This window comes from Stegostoma tigrinum, chromosome 22 (assembly GCF_030684315.1).
Source record: "Stegostoma tigrinum isolate sSteTig4 chromosome 22, sSteTig4.hap1, whole genome shotgun sequence".
Classification (NCBI taxonomy): domain Eukaryota; kingdom Metazoa; phylum Chordata; class Chondrichthyes; order Orectolobiformes; family Stegostomatidae; genus Stegostoma; species Stegostoma tigrinum.
Genome location: NC_081375.1, coordinates 26,743,849 through 26,766,834, shown reverse-complemented (window position 1 = coordinate 26,766,834; position 22,986 = coordinate 26,743,849). Strand labels below are relative to the sequence as shown.

At 40.3% G+C, this 22,986-nt stretch overlaps 1 protein-coding gene across 4 annotated transcripts in view; it reads right to left on the bottom strand.

The window, feature by feature from the left end:
* Window positions 1-22,986, bottom strand: part of kif19 (kinesin family member 19) — a 202,381-nt gene that overhangs the window by 97,693 nt on the left and 81,702 nt on the right. For all 4 annotated transcript variants that reach the window (XM_048555506.2, XM_059653705.1, XM_048555507.2 and 1 more), the window contains exon 3: window positions 1,631-1,741. In XM_048555506.2, the coding sequence (XP_048411463.1) occupies window positions 1,631-1,741 (111 nt within the window). The remainder of the gene's footprint in view (window positions 1-1,630; window positions 1,742-22,986) is intronic.

Below are 22,986 nucleotides of genomic sequence, written 5' to 3'. Positions count from 1 at the left end.
TATATAAATGGAAATTGTTGCCATTTATCTTTTAGAAAATCCTGCTTAATTTTCTGCAACATGCTTACTGAAATTTTCCAGTAATCAAATCTAACTTGGGTCTCAAGGAAGAATAGCATACAGAATACAAAAGCCCTTCATACACTAAAATGGAAGCTATAATCACACAGGCATTTTCCAGTTGGGCACCACTGAAATCAGTCTCAAAACCTTTACAGCTTATAGTAATGACATGGCATCAATTTTTATCCTCAGTGAGACATTATGTTTAAGAACTACTGAGAATGCAATTTCCTGCTGTGTCCTTCACCAATCCCAAAAAACGTAGCTTGAACTTGTTTCATAGGGCTTATAATGCGTATCTTCTGACACAGAGTACTGTGACCTGTCTCACACATGGACACAGAAGATAAGAATTTATGAAGGAAGAAAGATTTATACTCTTGAAGCAATTCGCCAAATATAGAAGAGTAGAGCCAGGTCAATATATAGTTTTCTGAAAAATGTAACTGCCAGTAAGCTAATAGTTGAAATAAATGGAACAGATAGTGTGTACAACAATATTGTTTCATTCTGGGTGTAACTTTACAACAATTTTAGAGTGAATGCGTGTCTGTGCATATATTCTAACACTTCCTCTTAAAATATCAGAGACACACAAAAGGCTGTTTGGATTACTGTTGAAGGAATGTCAAGGATCAGTGTTACATTGATGCAAGTTAAAGGTCATGAGGTCTGTTCAGTTTCTGTATGGCAATAGCTTAAGCATAAACGATCTTATCCAAGAGGAAAAGGTAGCGTACACAGGAAGGCTTTATGGAAATAGTGGGTATACAAAAGAAGGGTAAGTACTGAATGTAAATCATACATACAGTCGAGATAAGCATTTAACCTAAAGTAGAAACTCATAATGAGTTCAGATGTGCTCACAAATCCAGGGTTTGATTCAATTTCAGCCTTGCCTAACTCAAGAGCTGCACCAATTCACATTTCATCAAGTTGACAACAAGAATTTAATTTTGTAGATTAACAGGGGGAATGAGGTGTTTTACTTCAGAGTACATATTGGGAGATTCATAGCTTGAGCAGAGCTCCTCAAGACTAACTGTGAAGGCTAACAACTACTCGACTCCTTTTCCAAATTGTAATCTACATGTGAATCATTTGAAATGCAGTCATCAAGCTCAAATGTCATAATGCAAATTGAATAATTGTGGTTGCTATTTTTTAAAGTGTCAGGATTCTGGTTCAGTATTGTCCACCTTTAGGTATGTCCCATCAAAATGTAAGTTGGATTAGGTGTCCTTGTTAATACCTGGCATTGTGTAATCTAGTATCAACTTCACATTGTTCACATTCACCTATTACATTCTCCTCCTTTCAGAATTATTAATTCTATGGTGTCTTTTTAATTTTTTTTTAGTTATTTGTTAGATCTACATTCTAGATCTACATTATCAATCTCCATGTGTGGAAACCAAACCTGAACAGAGCTGTCAAAACGAGGCAGGATCATTGTTTTAGGCCATGAAGACATAAGAGCAAAATTAGGCCATTCTGCCTATGCTCTGCCATTCAGTCATGGCTGATAGGTTTCTCAAACCCATTTGTACAATAACAAAAATTTCACCTGTGATGCAGTGTAATTGAAGGTCACATCAAACATGTATAATTTCTCTCGAGACCGGTTGGCTCGCAGAATGTCATCAGGGTCCTCCATTGGATCCATTAGCACCACCATCTGTAAAGGAGGCATAACGTATAGTATTAGAAGTGAACCGAGGAAGCTTTTGTCAAAGAATATCAGAAATTTCAACCAATAGTGTTAAATACACCTTCAAAGGTACGCTACAGGGTGAATCTCTGCTGTTGTAATTGGAGGAATTTTACAGGATATTGCAATAATATAACTTTAAACCTTCAGTACAAACACCAGTGTTGTGACAGAAATGTTCCTTTTAACTGGGTGGCCTGGTAGCTCACAGTGCCAGGGACCCCAGTTCGGTTCCAGCCTTGGATGACTGTCTGTGTGGAGTTGGCACATTCTCACTGTGTCTGCATGGGTTTCTGCTGGGTACTCCGGTTTCCTCCCAAAGACGTGCTGGCTACGTGGATTGGCCATGGTTAACATGGGGTTACAGAGGTAGGGTGGGATGCTCTATGGAGGGTCAGTACACGCTCAATGGGCCAAAAGGGCTATATCTGCACTTTAAAGGATTCTATGAACCAGAAGCTATAGGATTTAGAATTGATCAATAAAGAATCATCGTACCTCATTATCCTATAATTATGGATTTTCATTAGCACAGTGCAGGCTAATCATTGTACTGTGCCATGAAACACCAGGAGACAATTGACCTGACAATATTGTCACTAGACTATTAATCCAGAGACACAGCTAATGTCGTGGACTTGAATCCCACAAATGCAGATGGTGAAGTTTGAATTCCAAACCAAAAAAAACTGCAGATGCTGTAAATCAGGAACAAAAACAAAGTTGCTGAAAAGCTCATTAGGTCTGGCAGCATCTGTGGAGGAGAAAACAGAGTTAACGTTTTGGGTCCAGTGACCCTTCTTCAGAATTGATCGTGGCTGGGAAAACATCAGTTTATATGCAGAAAATAGGGAGATGGGTTGGGCTGGGACATGGGGGAGTTTAGGCCCTAAAACGATTAAACTCAATATTGAGTCCGGAGGGCTGTAGGGTCCCCAAGCGGAAAATGAGGTGTTATTCCTCCAGCTTGCACTGGGCTTCAATGGAACCCTGTAGCAAGCCGTAGACAGAGATGTTGGCCAGGGAGCAAGGTGGTGCATTGAAATGGCAGGCAACAGATAGTTCAGGGTCTTTCTTGCAAGCAGAATGTAGATGTTCTGCAAAGTGGTCGCCAAGTCAACACTTTGTTTCCCCAATGTAGAGGAGACCACATTGTGAGCAGTGAATGCAGTAGACTAGATTCTTGGAAGCGCAGGTGAAGTGTTGCTTCACCTGGAAGGTATGTTTGGGACCTTGGATACTGGGGAAGGAGGAGGTAAATGGGCAGATGTTGCACCTTCGCCAGATGCAGAGGAAGGTGCCGTAGGGTGGTGGGGAGGTGTTGGGGGTGAAGGAAATATGGACTAGGATGTCCCAGAGCGAACGGTCCTTGCGGAAGGCAGACAAGGGAGGGGAGGGGAATATGTGCCTTGTGGTGGCAATGCTGGAAGTGGCAGAAATGGCATCTGATGATATTCTGGATGTGGATGCTGGTGGGCTGGTAGGTGGGATTTTCCGCTTGGGGGCCCTACAGCCCTCCCGGCTCAATATTGAGTTCAATAATTTTAGGGCCTAAACTCTACCCTGTCCCAGCGCCTCCCCCATCCCACACACCAGGCCTTGTTACCACATAGCCTGCCACTACACACCATCTGTTGTTAGTCACTAACAGTCCCCATTAACAATTATTCACCTTCCCAGCCTGATCGTTAGCAACTTCTTTGTCTGTCCAACTGTCTTTCCCTCTCTTTGGCCTCTATCCTATTGTTTACTCCCTACCCCACCTAGCTCCCTATTTTCTGCATATAAACTGATGTTTTCCCAGCCACCATCAGTTCTGAGGAAGGGTCACCGGAAACAAAACGTTAACTCTGTTTCCTCCTCCACAGATGCTGCCAGACCTGCTGAGCTTTTCCAGCAACTTTGTTTTTGTTCCAAACAAAAATGTCTGGAATTAAGAATCTAATGAAAGCCATAAATGATTGTCAGGGTAAACAAAAACATCCATATCACTGTTGTCCTTTAGGGAAGGAAGCTGTCATCCTTACCTGATCTGGCGTACATGTGACTCCACAGAAATGTGGTTGATGCTTAACTGCCCTCTGGGCAATTAAAGATGGGCAATAAATGCTAGCCTAGCCAATGACACCAAGGCCCATGAACAAATGGAAAATGAAGTGAATAATTCCACTTCATGTTGCATCTGCCTACAAGATGTATCTTGTAAATATTTACTCAAGGCCACAGCCATTATTTTCAATTGTGAAGCCAAATTTAGCTTTGTAGCATTTTAATATTGCAGTTGAGCTCCAAGTGTCATCCATTATTATAACTGATGCTTAGGTCTTCACCTTGTTGCGTAGTTCTACTCAGTTGTCATATCAATGCCAGTAAACATCTGTATCTTAAACACACTTGCTTGGAGAACAGGATAAAGGTGGTGGTGAGGTGAAGTAAGATTAAATTTTTTTTAAAAAAGCAAATACAGTTCCTTGCACGAAGGAATTACTCATTGAGGTGGTTCAGTTGCTTTCCTGGACTATATTTACACATTGCAAGTTTCCACGTTTTCAAAGATCCCAGGTTGCAGTTAGCTTGCTGTCAGTGTTGATGACTTTTGCAGAACTAGGTCCACTACTTCCAAAGAGAACGAGTTCTTCTTCTGTCTTCTGTAGCAAAAACACAAGCTTAAACAAGGGCTTCTGACAACAGGGCTATTTCAATGTGTGAACCTTGGCTGTTGGCCCACAATAGAGACGATGGTCCAGTGTCAGACTTGGCCTATCATCCTTTGAAAATGAGTAGATGGGGACCTCAATCCGTCTCTCTGCAGATTGAGTTCTGAATTTAAATCTTTGTTCCAGCGATACCCAAATCGAGACGTCTCAACTACTTTTATATTTGAAGATCTCTCTGTGAGTTACACATCCAAAATGATGAATTTCCATGTTCAGTAATTAGCCTTGGACAGTCTTTCAATGAGGGGTAGTCAGTTTCAGTCATGTTATTTAGGCACTCCTTTGTAATTAACATTGAGCTTCGCTACTCTCAGATCATGTGATTTTGATGGCTATTTTAAAGTATCCCAGCTAATTTATATTTTTATTTTCTCAAACTGCAAAGTCAAAGGCTTTTAAGTTGGTTGATGAAATTCAGAGGTTTGTCCGTATTTTTAACATTCTAACATTTAATGTGTACTTACTCGAAAAGTTATCAATGTCAGTTTAAAAATGAACAAATGCCTCCACTCACTTGAGAAGTAATTTTCAGATTTCCAATGTGAGAAAGATAAGCTTTTGTGAGAAAGATAAGCTCCCTGATTTCATTACCTAAATGTTCCAATTTAAAGTTTTAGAAATACATAATTTTGTTCTGGATTGCTTCACCGAATGGAGAAAGATTTTCTCCATCAAACGTAGGGAGTACCTACATCATTTTAACCATCTCCATTTCGTGTCCTCCTGATCATATATAATCAAGGAAGTACAATCAAGTTTATCCAACCTGCCAGTATTTCAGCAATTGAAGACATGTCATCATCCTGGGGTGAATCGGTACTGTCCCTACTCCTCAGGTTTAGTGCCCAAAACAGAACATAGTATTCTGGATAGGTTCTAATCACGGATGTGTACCACCACATCTAAGTAACTTGTTCTTGAGTGTGAACTCCTGAGATAAAGCCAATGAGCAGTATCTTACCAGAGGCTGAACAACGTGAGCTATGGAAAGATTTGTTGCAGGATTACATCAGAGCAAGATCCATCATGACATCAAGAGCAACTCACTCTATCTTTTACACATTTGCCGAGAGAAGAGGCACGGTTCTTCCTGGGCAGTGGAGAGTTGCCAATTAAGGGGATTTAATGCTTGTAAACACTTTGTTCACGGCCTAATTCACATTAACTTTTGGCTTTGACAGCTTCACTTCATAAATAAATAAAATAATAGAATAATAATAATAAAATAGAATAAAATAAACTTAAACATAAGGACAGGCACAAAAATACAAGACTGTCATGCACGTAATTTTCTCTCAGATTGCTGATTCCAAGGTTACTCATATAAGAAGGCGTCTTTCTACCAAAAAAAGAGTTTGAAAATTATTGCTTTAGACAGACATGATCTAAATGCCTCAGATCCTTGTTGACTCTCTTTAATTAGGTTCATAGGATCTTAAAAAAATAGAAACAGGAGCAGGCCATTTGACTTATCAAGCCTATTCCACCATTTAATAAGATCATGGCTGAGCCGATCGTGGCCTTCACTCCACTTTCTCAACTTGTCAACTAAAAACCTGTCTACCTCGGCCTTAAATACATTCCGTCACCCAGGCGCCACACTTCTCTGCGTAAGAGAATTCCTTAATAACCCTGTGAGACATCAAATTCCTTCTTATCTTCATCTTAAATTGAAAACCTCTTATTTTTAAGTTGTACCCAATTCTGGATTCCTCTCAGCATCTACCCTGTCAAGCCCCCTTAGAATCTCATACCTTTCATTCTTCTCATCGTTTTTATACTTGATCAAATGCCCAGTCACTCTCAGTTCATGAGTTATAGCAGGTCACCCACAACCCCATCTTGTTATAATGGAAGTCTGTACAGCAGAATTTTGTTCCATTCCTAAACCCCTCCACTCCCTGTATTTTTCTGTAAATTAGCTATTATGATTCCTTAAAAAGCTCATAATTCACACGGGGAGCAACAACATGCTCACTCGAATTTAGGGAATAAGTTGGCTGCAGAAAGTGTAATAGAATTTTATAGGATAAAAGTAGGGTTACTATCCCTATGCTAAATATCTAAATATCATCTGTCTCCAATGATTGCAGTGCTTTTGACGCTATTAAAAATGTTTATTTACTTATATGGTTAATAGAAACCATCACAAAATGAAATCATTCTGAAAAAATGAACAAAAAATGAGGCTTTCAGGATCACTGCCTCGGAGCTGAAAGTTGTGCTCTCTATATGACCGTGACTGAGCATTTATATCTTAGCTTTGCCATCTCTTTTCTCCTATTGATAATGAATGCCTCCTCAAATTTCCAACTTTTTTGACCACTCTAATACAGCCTTCTTTCCAATTACTGCACAGTAAGAAAGGGATCTTGACCTTGCGTGCATAAACAAGCTAAAAGCATCAAAATTACAGAACATAATTGAGCCTAGCAACAGACAGACAGATCCACGACACACCCATGTCACAGTACAGAAAAACACCGCAGCAAAATCTCAGCATTTTAATCTCAGTGTAAATTATTCAGTGTAACGCAGCACCATTTCTACCGAACTCCATATTTCCAAACCTAGCCAATTCTACAAGGCAGAAGCAGCAATGCTCTAAAAGGTATATTAGTTGATCCTGAATACAAAAAGTAATTACAGCTATTTTGAAGACAGTAAAGTTGAAAGCAGGGTTTGAAATGTCTTTGTCAGAACATAATACCTGCACTTCAGCAATATTGTTTTATATAGCCTCTTGCATAAACACTAAACAGAAATAACTATTACTGTGATTCTCAAAAACATTAACTGCTCTTAAGGTGCTACTTTCCCAAAGGGGATATTAAGAGCAATATCTGTAGTTGGCATCACTGCCATGTTTAAAAGGCCATGTTGCACCTGGTCAACCACTGGCGATCCAGAGCTCCACTGCATGGTCTGTGATATTTGCCCTGGATATAGCAGAAAAGGAGGAAATTGGTACCTTTTTGAAGAGCGAATTAGAGGCCTTATTAGAGGTGATGGTGCACAGGAGGATGTCCTCCACCCTCCCACCAGTGAAACCTTGAGAACAGGCCAACCACCCAGTCAGTGCGGTCTCAATCATCCAGAGAAACACCAAGGAATGTGGCTGGTCATGATCTTTGTTGCAGGGCATGATCTGCAAAGAGACTTTGCGCCATTCATGATCAAGAATTTTGGCCTGATGTCCAGGATTTGTTGAAAAATATGACTATTTGACCTCAATGTTGAGACAGGCCTGGCTGGACAGCTCAACTAATTTTCTCAAATTTCTTTTCACAAATAACATTGTTCGGTGGCCGGGGGAGGGAAGGATTCTAGCCATAATCTTTGATCCCATTGGAAATTTCTGGATATCCTCCCCTCTGTGGTGGCAGTAAAACAAAACTATTGCCACAGTAAGGAACCTGAAAGACAATCTAAACTTGTCACCACTTGATATTTCTACCATCACCTAATATTTTCTCTGCAGATGGAGAACTGGACAAAGCCAGAGAGAAGACTGGTTCTTGGCTGTGTATATTTACCAAGCTTTAGTGAGTATTCCCATATTTCAAATGTTTTGAACAGAATGGGATTCCCGTCATGTATTCTTTTTGGTAATAAATTTCATCCATATTTTATTCATACTATGCTTCAGTACCAGTGCCCTTTGAGAAAATCATGCCGGCTAAATAAAGAAGTTAATACAAATAATTATGTGGACAATTAGAGGTTTTTTGGACATCCAGGGAGGAAAAGAACTGACAGAAAGAGTGAACAGCATCTTGTAATACACTGACTATTTAATTTGAAATCACCAAATCTGACTATACCACCTTTTAGATCATTTGGAGATGTCAGGAAAAACTCAAACACAGCATACCATTTAAAGAATGTGGTAGTCAGTATTTGGAAAATAGTTTAGATGATCAGGAATCCACTGATGCAGAGGAATTTTGAATCCAAAACCTTCAATTTGTGTTCTTTATTAATGTATTGTACAAAAAACTATAAGGAGAAGAGCATCGCCCTATGTTTGGCTCTACATATTTTTTAAACAGGGTTTTATCTGAAATACAAGATGTGTATTTTGTGTAATCTGTCACTTCCTCTTTTTTCATAGCTCTGAAAAGCATTCTGCTTCATTCTGTTAACTGTATTCGTCAAAAAAGGTGGCATGGATGAGTTGGGCTGAAGGGCTACTATCTGTTCTGTAGATTCTATAACCTTTAAAAAGCATCCATTCTGGGTCCTGCTTCTATCCAATAACAAGCCAAGGGATGATGCTGCTAAGTATTTAATCACTTGTCTTCCAAACTACAGTGTAAGCAATCTGATAATGACCTTCTGTGGCCTACTCCTTTTGAAATGAGATGTCAATTCAAAATTTCATATCTGAGATTGTTTTTTTACCTCGGCAAAGGTATTAAGGATTATAGAACCAAGACAGGAAGATGGAGTTAAGATGCAGATCAGCCTGCTCCAATTGAATGGCAGAAGATGATAGCTGGCTGAATGGCCCATTCCTGCTCCTATCCTCTTAACCTACTAGTCGGCTGCCAAGCGAACAACAATTAGATCACCTTCACTTGAATTAGCAAAACCTCTAGCTGCACAGAAGTACTCTGCTCTCCTCCTCCTCCCCTGTTCACAAAACACAAGGAGAAACGATTATATGAATGCATGAATTGCAGTGAGCAAAAAGGTCAGCAACAACAACAAAAGGAAACTGCAAAATACCATCATCCTTTGCAGTCAGTCACAGCTGCGGATGTTCAATATGTCACATGCATAATAAACAGCATATTGTCGACAGAATCTTAGTATTTACTCATTTGAATAAAAAGGCAGCAGCACAGCAGAACTGATCTTGACGGAGTTATTTAAGGCTAGTTCAAATGAATCCTCTGCAATAAGGTGTTCCTTCCTCTTCTTTTGCAACCTTGATAGTAATTGTAATGAACTGCAGGTAAATTTCAGTATCCTGGCATATAAATCTTTACAGTATTCACTTTCTCAGCAGGGGGACAGAATAAAGAAGAGTTCTTGGATTGCTGGTTCAGTAATAAAAAAAATTAGAACATGTAACACATGAAAAGGAAATGAATAATACCATTAGAGGAAGTAGAACAGATTTGCAGTTCACGAGATCTCCATCAGACTTGTTTTATATTAGCACATGAGGAATGCTCTTTCAAACCTCCACCCCTCCCCGTAAAAGTTCATCTACCACCCACATTCAACTGCATTACACTGTGCATAATGCATTCAACTCTGATTTAACACAAATTCCATCTCCCACAGCTTGACAGATGACTGTCATTAAAATCCAATCGTTTTAATGAAAGTACTCTCTGCAGCTCCGAGCACATGTCAAAGGGCCAGATGAAAAACAAGGAAAGAAAAGGCAGGATTGATAGAGATGGTTATGGGAAGTCACGCTAGACAAATCTGCTGAAATCAAATAAAAATTGGGTCAACATTAATGAGTGCAAAAGGGTTCCCAAATATGCCACTAAGTCAACTTCTGTCAGAGTGGCATAAGGGTGTTACAAAAGATGCGGTTCAGGCACATTTTCAACATAATGTAGATGCCCTTTATAGTTGAGTTTGGTCCATACAGAAACTGGCATAGAACAGATCAGCTTTTGAAGATTGTGAACAATTTCAGTCTGCACTATAATCCCAACTTTAACAAGGTAACAGAAATAACAAAAATCCAGCAGACAGCAATCTTATTGTATGATTTCAGCAACAGATAATTAAAATAATTCCAGTTGACTGTAGCTGTTAAGATGTTTACTTTATAACAGTGTGATTTCAAGTTCTGAACCTGTGATGGCCTTACTGCAAATGCGTTCTCTTTGTTTCTCTCTGTGCCACCTAGCAGAATATATTAGGATATTTGAAATTTGACAGAATTATAATTTTGGCTCTTTTCAATTTCTATGTTCTTCTTAATCTGGCTGTAGAGTTGCTAACCATTGAGGGTTTTAATCTTTAGTGTGGAAGTAAGGAAGTTAGTCCCTGTTAAATCATACCCAAGAGAGCAATGGGACTGAAACGTGCATAAGCAACCCACCATTGGTGAATAAAAACAGAAATTGCTCGAAAAGCTCAACAGGTCAGTCAGCATCTGTGGAGAGATATTAGAGTTGACGTTTCGGTTCAGTGACGCTTCCCGTGTTCATGTTTTAGATTGTTTCAAAACCAAAAAGCTTCTTTTTAGACAACAAAATGTGGAGCTGGATGAACACAGCAGGCCAAGCAGCATCTCAGGAGCACAAAAGCTGACGTTTCGGGTCTAGACCCTTCATCAGAGAGGGGGATGGGGAGAGGGAACTGGAATAAATAGGGAGGGAGAGAGGGAGGGGCGGACCGAAGATGGAGAGAAAACAAGATAGGTAGAGAGGAGAGTATAGGTGAGGAGGTAGGGAGGGGATAGGTCAGTCCAGGGAAGATGGACAGGTCAAGGAGGCGAGATGAGGTGGTAGGTAGGAAATGGAGGTGTGGCTTGAGGTGGGAGGAGGGGATGGGTGAGAGGAAGAACAGGTTAGGGAAGCAGAGACAGGCTGGGCTGGTTTTGTGATGCGGTGGGGGGAGGGGATGAGCTGGGCTGGTTTTGTGATGCAGTGGGGGGAGGGGAAGGACTGGGCTGGTTTTGGGATGCAGTGGGGGAAGGGTAGATTTTGAAGCTTGTGAAGTCCACATTGATACCATTGGGCTGCAGGGTTCCCAAGTGGAATATGAGTTGCTGTTCCTGCAACCTCCGGGTGGCATCATTGTGGCATTGCAGGAGGCCCATGATGGACATGTCGTCTGAGGAATGAGAGGGGGAGTTGAAATGGTTCGCGACTGGGAGGTGCAGTTGTTTATTGCGAACCGAGCAGAGGTGTTCTGCAAAGCGGTCCCCAAGCCTCCGCTTGGTTTCCCCAATGTAGAGGAAGCCACATCGGGTGCAATGGATACAAAATACCACATTGGCAGATGTGCAAGTGAACATCTTGGGGCCTGGGGGCAAGTATAGCACTTCCTGCGGTTGCAGGGGAAGGTGCCGGGTGTGGTGGTCTCTCCGGAAGGTAGGCAAGGGTGGGGATGGAAAAATAGCTTGGGTGATGGGGTCGGATTGGAGATGGCGGAAGTGTCAGAGGATGATGCGTTGTATCCGGGAGGTTGGTGGGGTGGTGTGTGAGAACGAGGGGGATCCTCTGGGGACGGTAGTGGCAGGGGCGGGGTGTGAGGGATGTGTTGTGGGAGATGCGGTCAAGGGCGTTCTCGACCACTGCAGGGGGAAAGCTGCGGTCCTTGAAGAACGTGGAGATCTGGGATATGCGGGAGTGGAATGCCTCATCCTGGGAGCAGATGCGGCGGAGGCAGAGGAATTGGGAATAGGGGATGGAAATTTTGCAGGAGGGTGGGTGTGGTAGAATACACCTCCTCCCACCCACCCTCCTGCAAAAATTCCATCCCCTATTCCCAATTCCTCTGCCTCCGCCGCATCTGCTCCCAGGATGAGGCATTCCACTCCCACATATCCCAGATCTCCACGTTCTTCAAGGACCGCAACTTTCCCCCTGCAGTGGTCGAGAACGCCCTTGACCGCGTCTCCCGCAACACATCCCTCACACCCTGCCCCTGCCACTACCGTCCCCAGAGGATCCCCCTCGTTCTCACATACCACTCCACCAACCTCCGGACACAACGTATTATCCTCCGACACTTCCGCCATCTACAATCCGACCCCACCACCCAAGCTATTTTTCCATCCCCACCCTTGCCTGCCTTCCGGGGAGACCACTCTCTCCGCGACTCCCTTGTCCGCACCACGCTTCCCTCCAACCCCACCACACCCGGCACCTTCCCCTGCAACCGCACACCTCCTCCCTCAGCCCCATCCCAGGCCCCAAGATGTTCACTTGCACATCTGCCAATGTGGTATTTTGTATCCATTGCACCCGGTGTGGCTTCCTCTACATTGGAGAAACCAAACGGAGGCTTGGGGCCCGCTTTGCAGAACACCTCCGCTCGGTTCGCAATAAACAACTGCACCTCCCAGTCGCGAACCATTTCAACTCCCCCTCTCATTCCTCAGACGACATGTCCATCATGGGCCTCCTGCAATGCCACAATGATGCCACCTGGAGGTTGCAGGAACAGCAACTCATATTCCGCTTAGGAACCCTGCAGCCCAATGGTATCAATGTGGACTTCACAAGCTTCAAAATCTATCCTTCCCCCACCGCATCACAAAACCAGCCCAGCTCATCCCCTCCCCCCACTGCACTACACAACCAGCCCAGCCTGTCTCTGCTTCCCTAACCTGTTCTTCCTCTCACCCATCCCTTCCTCCCACCTCAAGCCACACCTCCATTTCCTACCTACCATCTCATCTCACCTCCTTGACCTGTCCATCTTCCCTGGACTGACCTATCCTCTCCCTATCTCCTCACCTATACTCTCCTCTCTACCTATCTTGTTTACTCTCCATCTTCGGTCTGCCTCCCCCTCTCTCCCTCCCTATTTATTCCAGTTCCTTCTCCCCATCCCCCTCTCTGATGAAGAGTCTAGGCCCGAAACATCAGCTTTTGTGCTCCTGAGATACTGCTTGGCCTGCTGTGCTCATCCAGCTCCACACTTTGTTATCTTGGATTCTCCAGCATCTGCAGTTCCCATTATCACAGCTTCTTTTTAGACGTTGTGCTGACAGTTAGGGCTCTGCACCAACAACGAGATCCCCAATATTTGTGTCCAGAAACATGTAACAATTTAGCCGTTGTTGCGACTGGGGCCTTGGGCTCTTCGACAGGATGGACATTGGATACACTTTGAACATTTTTTCAGCTTATAACCTCATAATCTTTTAATTATGAATGCTAATATTTAAGCACAAAATTAATTCTGCTTTCAATATTAGATGTAAACAAAATTTCTTTTAAGAGCTCCCCAAGTTAATTATGCTAATTTTCACCTTGTCGTAAGGGTGGTATTGTTCCCCCTTCAAATGATTGCTGACTCACCATGAAGATTTAGCAATGACATTTTGATGTCCCTCACAGTGTTAGAAAGTACTGATAATGTGAATGATGATGGCACAAAAGTAATTATTTAGTGTCATATCCATAATTCAACCATGATTTTCCAAACAATCTTGATAACTTGTTGAGTGGTTTATTTTCCTACAAGTGACATTAAAGACATGCATGGTGTATAATTACAAAACTGTAGGTTTGAATTTTTCAATAAAGCAAATCTCTGTGTTCTCAGTAGTGCCTCATAACGGACTGAGTCAGAGTTATGCAAACAACATGAGACAAAACTGTGCACCGTGCCAATAATAGCATCTACTCAAAATGTGGGTCACTGGCTATTTTATAAAGAGATGTTTCTCATTGCGGCTGATCCAATAAGACCTTAAGTCTCAGTTTTCATCTTAGAAGTGTTTAAATATTAATAAACTGTTGGAGATTGGGAATGCGACAAATGGGGGGGAAAAATCCTGAAAGAAATATGGATGCTGGAAATTGGAAACAGAAACTGAAAGTGCTGGAAAAACTCAGCAGGTCCGGCAGCATCTGTGTGGAGAAATCAGAGTTAACATTTTGGCTCTAGTGACCCTTCTTCAGAACTTCAGATATAGGAAAAATTTTGTTGTTTAATGTGTCAACTTTGAGTTTTGCAAGTATGAGATTTGGTCACCATTTGGAAACAATATGAAGAAGGAGCTTCTTCTTTTGGCATGTGATTGATGAATAAGAGATTTATTATCATACAAACTTACTGCAATACCAACTGCGTAATAAATGAAAAGTTTTATTTCTGGCAGCCACCAGATATTTGCCACACAACGAGCAATTATTTTCACTCCTTCCCTTATGAACTACATTCTGCAGAATTTTTCTTTCTACACAATTTTTAAGTTGTTCATGACGTCACACACAGATATGCTTTAAAATTGTATTTCAAGCTCAATAAAAGCACACTGTGATTGTAGCAGGATTGCAGAGGTATTCAAAAAGTTACACAATTTATTAGGTGTTGATTTAAAAACTTCTGGCTGATTGAGTTTTTGCCCCAGAATAACTTTACTAGGCATTCAAAAAACAGCAAATACGACATCTCTGAATGGTTCACAATGTATGGTTTAACTTTATTTATTAAACTCAATGTTAAGTGGAAAAGAACAATATATGAGAGCTTAGGTGGTTAAGTCTCATGTTCACTAAAAATCCAATTTGTTTACAGTCTATTTCTCCAGTAGATATCATTTCATTATCTTACCTAATGAAAAGTCATGGTTGAGGAACTGGGAGATTTATGCTGCCTTGAAATTGGGTCACTTCAGCAATACAGTACTAAAACTAATCAGGAAAAGTTGTCATCTGGGAAATTAATGGCCACGGAGTTCTCAAAGTGAACTGTGGTGAAGCAAAAATCAAATTAATCTTCTAAAGCCTACAGGACATTTCTTTTTCCAGTACTAACTTTTATCCTTTGAACGATGAAATATTAGGGTTGGGCATTCTCAGTGAGAATCAAATCAGACATCCTGAGGTTATCATGGCTCAAAAGCCAAAAATTGCTGTTGTGGGAGGTATAAGTGCTGGAATAATGTGCATTGTTACCATAGTGATGAAACAAGGAAACCATGCATTGATTAATATCAAGCTGTATAATTACTCTGCCTATCATATTGACAATAATTTTGACCAAGGGAAAAACTGGATCTTAAAAGGGTTGGTGTTGTCTTATCTGGTCACTATTGGATCTGGCTCAGTTTCTCTTACTTTTATGACTTTTATAACGGTGCACTGTTACCACTTTCTTAATTTTTTTCTAGTATTTTCACAACAACTGCTGTTGGATTAACAAGTCTGAACCATCTGGGTCATTCCAGAGTCTCAGGAATTGTGGAAGGTCACAATGAGTGCAGCCATTATCCCTGCAGACACCTTTTTTTAAGTACACAATTACATAGGCTATCAAATCCAAGGGATTTATCAACTTTTAATCTCATGTATTTCTCGGTAGCTTTTCTTCACTAAAACTAATTACTTTAAGTTCTTCCTTCTCCTTTGATTCTTGCTCCCAGTACATCTGGCGTTTGTGTTTTTTGATGTGAAAATCACAAAATATTTGTTTAACACCTTCTGTTTCCATGTTTTCGATTATAGTTTCTCCTATCTCAGGAACCATGTTTATTTAAGATACTCTTTTCATTTTTACAGATTCATTGAAATTCAAAGTGTCTATTTTTGTACATTTTGCTAGGTTATTTTGTATTCCATTTTCTCTGTCTATTAATTTTCGATTATTCCTTGATGGTTTCCGAAACTCAATTTTCATGCTTGCTACATTTATTGAAAATATTGTAAGATCCTTTCATTCTGATACCATTTTCAACTATTTTAGTTTTTCAGTGGAATGTTCATTAACTGAGAATTGGAAAATATTTCTGTAAATATTTGCAACTGCATTGTTGCTGTCATGCATTTTAAATCTAATTCCCAATCTTCCTTAGCAAACATGACTCTCTTATCTAAAATAAAACAAAAACCTGTAGATGCTGGAAATCTAAATTACAAATAATGTTAATGCTGGTGAAACTCAGCCAGTCTGGTAGCATCTCTGGAGAGAAAGCAGAGTTAACTATTGAAGTTGAATGACTCTTCTTTGGAATGGATTCCTCTTATCTATTTCCTGGACTGTAAATGTTAAACTATTGTTTCAGATCTAAATGTGTCACTTTCACATTCAGTTTGAAATTCATCATATTATGATCACTCTCTCCCCGAGTTTCCCTTATGGTAAGATAATTAGCACTACTTCCTTACACAAGGTGAGGTTTAAAATAACGTGTTCCCTGCTAAATAGCTCTAAAATTTTCCATTTATTTCTGATTTCCAGCATCCTTAGTATTTTGCTGATATGTTATTGAGGCCTGTTGTCTAGTTGGTCCCGTGATATGTTATTGTGAGTGAGAAACAGACAAGAGGAGAAATACAAATCAGGGAATTTGCAATATCTGGAGGAGCGGGCCAGCAAAGGACTAACAGACCAGTAGTCAGCAAGGTCCAGAAGAGTAAGAGAGAGGAGGATCCTGCAACTGTCAGCAATATTTAGAGAACAAGAGAGGAAGGGCACGTCAAGACAGGCATTCAACAGCTCCTACTGCAGTAGGGGTTAGAAAGACTGCTTCTATTTCCTGGGACATCAGCCTTCCTATTCCCAATGTTTCATATATACCCCAAGTCCTCTCTAATGCATTCCATGTATCCTGCAAGACCACTTACCCAGTATGGGCAGACCCTTGAGCCAAGTCTTTCAATGAGTATGAAAAGACTTAAAATTCTAACAATTCAACTCAGCTGTCATTCAAAGGCTCCGCATAATGAAAGAAATCATAAAAGCCATTAAAAACATAAAGCTACTAAAGCAGTCAAAACTGTTGTAAACACAAACATCAATTTCACTCGCCACATCAGAGGCAGGTAACTTTTAGTAACCTCTTAAAACTGCCATCACCCTGTGACATGTCCCACTTGTTCAGACTAGTAATTCTGAAGCTTTTGAAATTCAGCTAAACACTCAAAGTAGCCCAGCTTTCAAACCAAACAAGTGCAGTTGCCACCAGTGAAATTAATGAAAGAAAATTTGTGAAAAAAAGGTTGCTTTTTTCTTAGCTGTGCCAGATTTGATTTGACTTGTTATTGTCATACGCACTCACATACAGTGAAAAATATTGCTTTCCATGCTTAACCAGGCAAACCATATCTTACATAAGCATATCAGGGTAATAGAATGGAATGCAGAAAATATTGTTACAGCTGCAGAGAAAGATCAACTCTGATATATGAGAGATCCATTCATAAGTCTGATAACTGTGGAGAAAAAGCTGTTCTGATGAAGGGTCTAGGCCCGAAACGTCAGCTTTTGTGCTCCTGAGATGCTGCTTGGCCTGCTGTGTTCATCCAGCTTCACACTTTGTTATCTTATGTCTGTTGGTATGTGTTTTCAAATTTGTACCTTCTGTCCGATGGAAGAGGGTGAAAGAGAGTAAAACTGGGATAGGAAGGGGTCTTTGAATATGTTGGCTGCTCTCCGAAGGCAGCAGGAAGTGTAGATGGAGCCAATGGAAGGAAGACTGGTTTTCAAGATGGACTGAGCTGCATTCACAGCTCTCTGTAATTTCTTATGGCCTTGGCAGAGCAGTTGCCATATCAAGCTGTGATGCATCCAGATAGGATGCTTTCTATGGCGCATCTATAAACATTGGTAATAGTCATTGTGGGCGTACTGAATTTCCTTGGTCTTTTGAGGAAGTAGAGGCATTGGTGTGCTTCCTTGACTGTAGCATTGACAATGAATGGACCAGGATAGATCTTTGGTGATATTTACTCCTAAGGACAAGATAGCTATCTATTAATCATTGCACTCCAGGAGGAAGGGGCTGTTTTTTTTTCTCTATGTAAAAGCTTTTCTTCAATTTTGAAGGACCAAGGAGATTTGAATCACATCAGTTCATGGCATTTAGAATTCTTAAGCAATGTTTATTCAGTTTGAATGTTTAATATCACTTTTCACAGCCGGAAATGTACTCAAATACATCTCAAAATGTATACAATTCTGAACAACATAAATATCAACTTACCTTTGTAGGTAACTCATTACTGCAGTAACACATTCACTCTACAACATAACATCTAACTACTGAAACAGAAAGAGTTTTTTTGTACTTCAAAGCCTTTCATTGAAAGAAATCCAGGAGAGTGTGACACTTATTTTTGGTCCTAGCTTGGAGCTTGGGTTCCCTTATGGCTGATAACTGTGCTTAAATGCCATGAGCACCACCTACATTCAGAAGAGCACAATTCCCACAAGGTCTGCTGGAAGACAGGTGTTGGACTGTCCACTTCCACAAAGGAACCATAAGGTGTGGGAATTCCAACTGCAGGCAGGCTACTTGAATCCTTATCCCACAACAACAACATTTTCCAGCAGGCAGGCTACCTGAATCCTTGTCCCACAACAACAACAACAACAACAACAACATTTTCCAGAAATGGGATTGCAGGTGGGAATCTCAGAATCAGGTCCAGCCTACCATGTTTAAAGTGTTCCTCAGTCTACCCAACTCAGGAAGTTTAGACCCAGGTATCTGGTGTATCTACTTCCCACCTTGGTTACCATGCAATCATATCTCAGATTTGACTATTGGATCAAACCTATTTATCTAATTTTGTAAAATTAATCTATGTAATTATATATTTAGGTAAAGTGTTTTTAATTTTAACTTCTTGCTATGTTGCCCGATTTGAACTTATTCAGCAATTTTGTAAATGATCACATTTTTCTTCTTGGATTATAAATTGGACTGGGAGTTGGATATAGGTGAAATACCAGCAAAGTTTTGTAACTTTAAGAAAACCAAGTGGTGCATATTTTTAGCTATACAGGACAATGTTGCTGGTACAGCAATGAAAATGACACATTTCTGAGTCAGTGTGGCACCCCGGGCATTTAAGTTAGGGAAGTCTTCCTGACGATAGTTTTCAAATCCACTTTTAATTCAGCCTTATTTCAGTTAACGACACTCTATAAACTCACACCCTGCTGATTATCAGTTCTGCTCATTTATATAACCAGTTAACTCTAAATTAAGAATCACAATCCATCGCCGGTTTCTCCATTCCATTAAATCTCAGGCATTCCTGCAGTCACTTTTAGATTGTATCATTAATCATCAGGTATATTGAAGGCTGAGATCAATAGATTTGCGAACTGTAAGGGAATCAAGGAGTCTGGAAATCAGGTGAGAGTGTGCAGCTGAGGTTGAAGAGTAGTGATGATCTTACTGAATGTCAGAGCATGCACAAAGCGTCATATTTCCTAGCCCTAGTGCTAAAATTCTTAACATGCACAAACCACTCTTTGATATAAATGATATGGAAAACTGATGTCGTAGTAAAAGGCTATGTCTTGAGTGCAGGTTTTCCATGACTGTCTCAGCTTTCATATTACTATTTATAAGGAAAGTGCGTTCAGTGATGTGCCATAGCACTGCCTCAGTTATCCTTTTTCTGTGCACTAAGAAATAACAAATTTAAAATGTGCACAAAATGGCTCAATTCAGGCCCTTTTGTGAAATTGAATTTCTCACATAATATCATCAGCTGGTTTCTAAGAAATTAACTCCAAAGAATTGCTGCTAAGCTTTCCACTCACATTTCAACTGGAACAGTCCTTCTTCAAGAGCTGACTCACTTTCTTCAACAGAACCAAACCTCTATCAATCAATTTTAAAAAATGATCCTGTCAATCCTTAATATTGAGTGCAGAGGAAACAAACAGAACTGAATTAAAGTCCTTTTATGGCTGAAAGTAACAAACAAAATCTGTACCAGCTCAAAACTTCAGAGAGCTATAAGTTTCAGTGAATTCAATAAAACATAATTTTTCTAGGAGAAAATACAGCATCTGGATTTACAAAGGAAACAAAAAGCATCTTTCTCCCCTTAGATTTCATGTGCTGTAAAATGCACAGTGCAATAAAAAGATTCCAGCAATGGATACAAGACACACAGCAACCTGCAAGCTTTCTTTGTAGCCTATTAATAGAAAAAAAAATGAGTGATAAAGAAACAAATAAATTGTTCAAGAAAAAACATGGAACATTGATGTTTCACCTAACAGACTCACTAACACACTGAGCAAGTGAATGTCATTAAGACTATACTGAATTATTTTACTCATTTGATAAACATGAATTCATCACGAGCCAGATGTCTTCAGGGTGTTTTTAATTTGGGTTCTGAAGCATTAGTTCTTTTAAAAGTATTATTGCCTACATTCTTCTCTCATCTAAAAATGACCAGGAGAGAATACTGGGAGGGAGGCACCAGGTGAAAAAAATCCTTTTTAAATGCCTTAGCCTTAGAAGCACCACAAGGATTATAAGTCACTATACTGTAAGTATGATTTTAAGTCTTCTCTTAATACCATTCTTGATTACAATAATAATTTCAATCATGACAAAGCTAAGTGACAGACTCCAAGTCTGTCTCAAGTAGGGGCTCTTGTGCTGAAACTGTAGTGTCCCTACCTCTAGGCCAGAAGACCTTGGTTCAAGTCCTGCCTTTCCAGGCGTACATTTTGACATGTCTGAACAGGTAAATTTAAAAAATATCTACTTTGACCAGAGTTAGAATCTAACTCCATTCTCTCAGCATTCTTGACACACACCTGGCTAACCAACTGAACTTTGAATTTGAACATGTGTTTACATTTCGTGCTACAAAAGATATGGAAAAGAAAAATTCATATATTTTCTTCAAAGATCAACTTGCAGCAGCAACTGTAGAGACCCGTTCGCACGTTTACCTACTTTGGGAATATAGCATTCCACACACTATTACAAAAATGGCAGTTAGTTTTAAAAATCTTTCTCTTGCTCCTCCCACACTGAATATACGTTACTATCATCCTCGTTGCGTTCTCACTATACTTTAAATGAAAGCCATTCTTATCTTTCTTTGTTCTAACTTAATTTTGCAGGGCTTTGAAACATGGAACTTCACACATTTCTCAACATTCCCTTCCTTTTAAACCCTGCCTTGATAGTTGGTGGCTCATTAATGGCATTTTTTTGTATAGTCTTGCTTCCCAGTTATCCTATTCTTTTGTTTTAGATATTAGCCATTCACATAGAAGTATGGAAGCCCTACAGTGTGGAGGCAGGCCATTGTTCACCAATTCCACACCAACTCTCTGAAGGACATCCTTCACCCTACACTATCCTTGTAATCCGGCATGTCCCATTGCTAATCAACTAACCTTTGGGCCATTGAGGAAACTGGAGCACCCGGAGGAAACCCATGCAGAGAATGTGCAAACTCCACACGGGCAGTGAGCCACTGTGCCCGTCCCACACCCCCAACCCCAGGAGATATTGGAATAAAGAAAAGACTAAAAAGCTAAGCAAGGTAATACTTCACTCGCCAACAAAACATTAAGATCCAACTCATGTACTCAGTGTCCAATATCCATGCACTGAGGCCAACATATAACACATTCCTACCAGACCACACCTTTAAAGATACCACACGTTCAACTGGCGTTGTTCAATGGTTCATCAACGATGTATCAACTGGCTGAAGTAACAATTTAACTATCAATTTAAAAATCAAGCGGCTAACTGAATAAGAGCAAATGAATATAAGAGAAAAATGTACTAATAATAATGAGTAACCAGCAGGGCACCAAAACATTTAACATTTTCAGTGCTACAATCCAGAAATGTATCAGATACAAAAGCAACTGTCAAATTGGTTCTAATTTTTCCTCACGTAATTCTCAGCTGGTATTTCCTTCCTCATACAGGACAGAGGGAAAGAAGTCTGAAAACAATATCACTGATAACTAAAATCTTCAAATTAGAAATTGGAAATTTGCCTCAGAAAGACTTCTAACCATCCTCAAGCAGAAATGCCCCCTTCTGGGCCCCCAGTATCACAAATGTCAGTTTTCAGCCCGAATATTGATGCCAATATGATAGCAAAAATTTGACTGTGCACATTCAACACAGTCCAGTTTCAGCTGAAGCAGCAATTGATTGTGAAGTCTTAAACCTGTGCCCAGCTACATCTAACTTTGGGAATGACGTTGTTGTTATTTTGCCAGACTGATAATCCTGAGGATCTGGCGACTCAAGTCCAATTAGCGCATCAGTAATGTTAACCGTGAGATGATTGAATTTCATAAAAGCACATCTCGTTCACTAATTAACTCTCTTTAGGGAACGGGTTCTTCTTCCATTTCTGTCTGGCCTACACACAATTACAGACCCGCAAGAAATTTTGGTGGAATCTTAACTGTCCACTGAACAGCCTCTCATTGTATTAAACTGCAAAGACACTGTCATACAAGAATGAAATTGGGCCGTTAAGAATGCTATTGGAAGAAAACTAAACACAACAGCCTGTGATACAGCAGCTTATAATCTTTGAGTTAGCTCTGAGGCTGTGACATAGTGAAAGATGAAATATTTTCACCTCAGTCCTCACTCATGTTCTCCACCGAACATCTTTTTAATGGCTGAAAGATGCTGGGAATAAAACTAGAGCAAAAGGAATGCTTCAGAACCAAAATTAAAAGAAAATGCAACAAAGACATTAGCTGCCATTTAGCTGCTGGTGATTTCAAAAACTCAGCAGGACTGGCAGCATCTGTGGAAAGAAAGCAGAGTTAAAGTTTCAGATCCAGGTCGCTGTCAGATTAAGTGGATGGCAGATGGATAGAATTCCAACAAGATGGAGAAATTTGCTCGATCTCATCCTTAGTAATATATGACAACTTTTGTAGTAGTGAACACCTCACACTGGAGACAATGTTCTGTCTTGGCAGTGAGGACATTTTATCCCATGTTGCGTGATACTACCAATGCACCAAATGGGATAGGTTCTGTGGAGAGTCAGTAACTCAAAAAATGGGGCATCTACGATTTGCTGT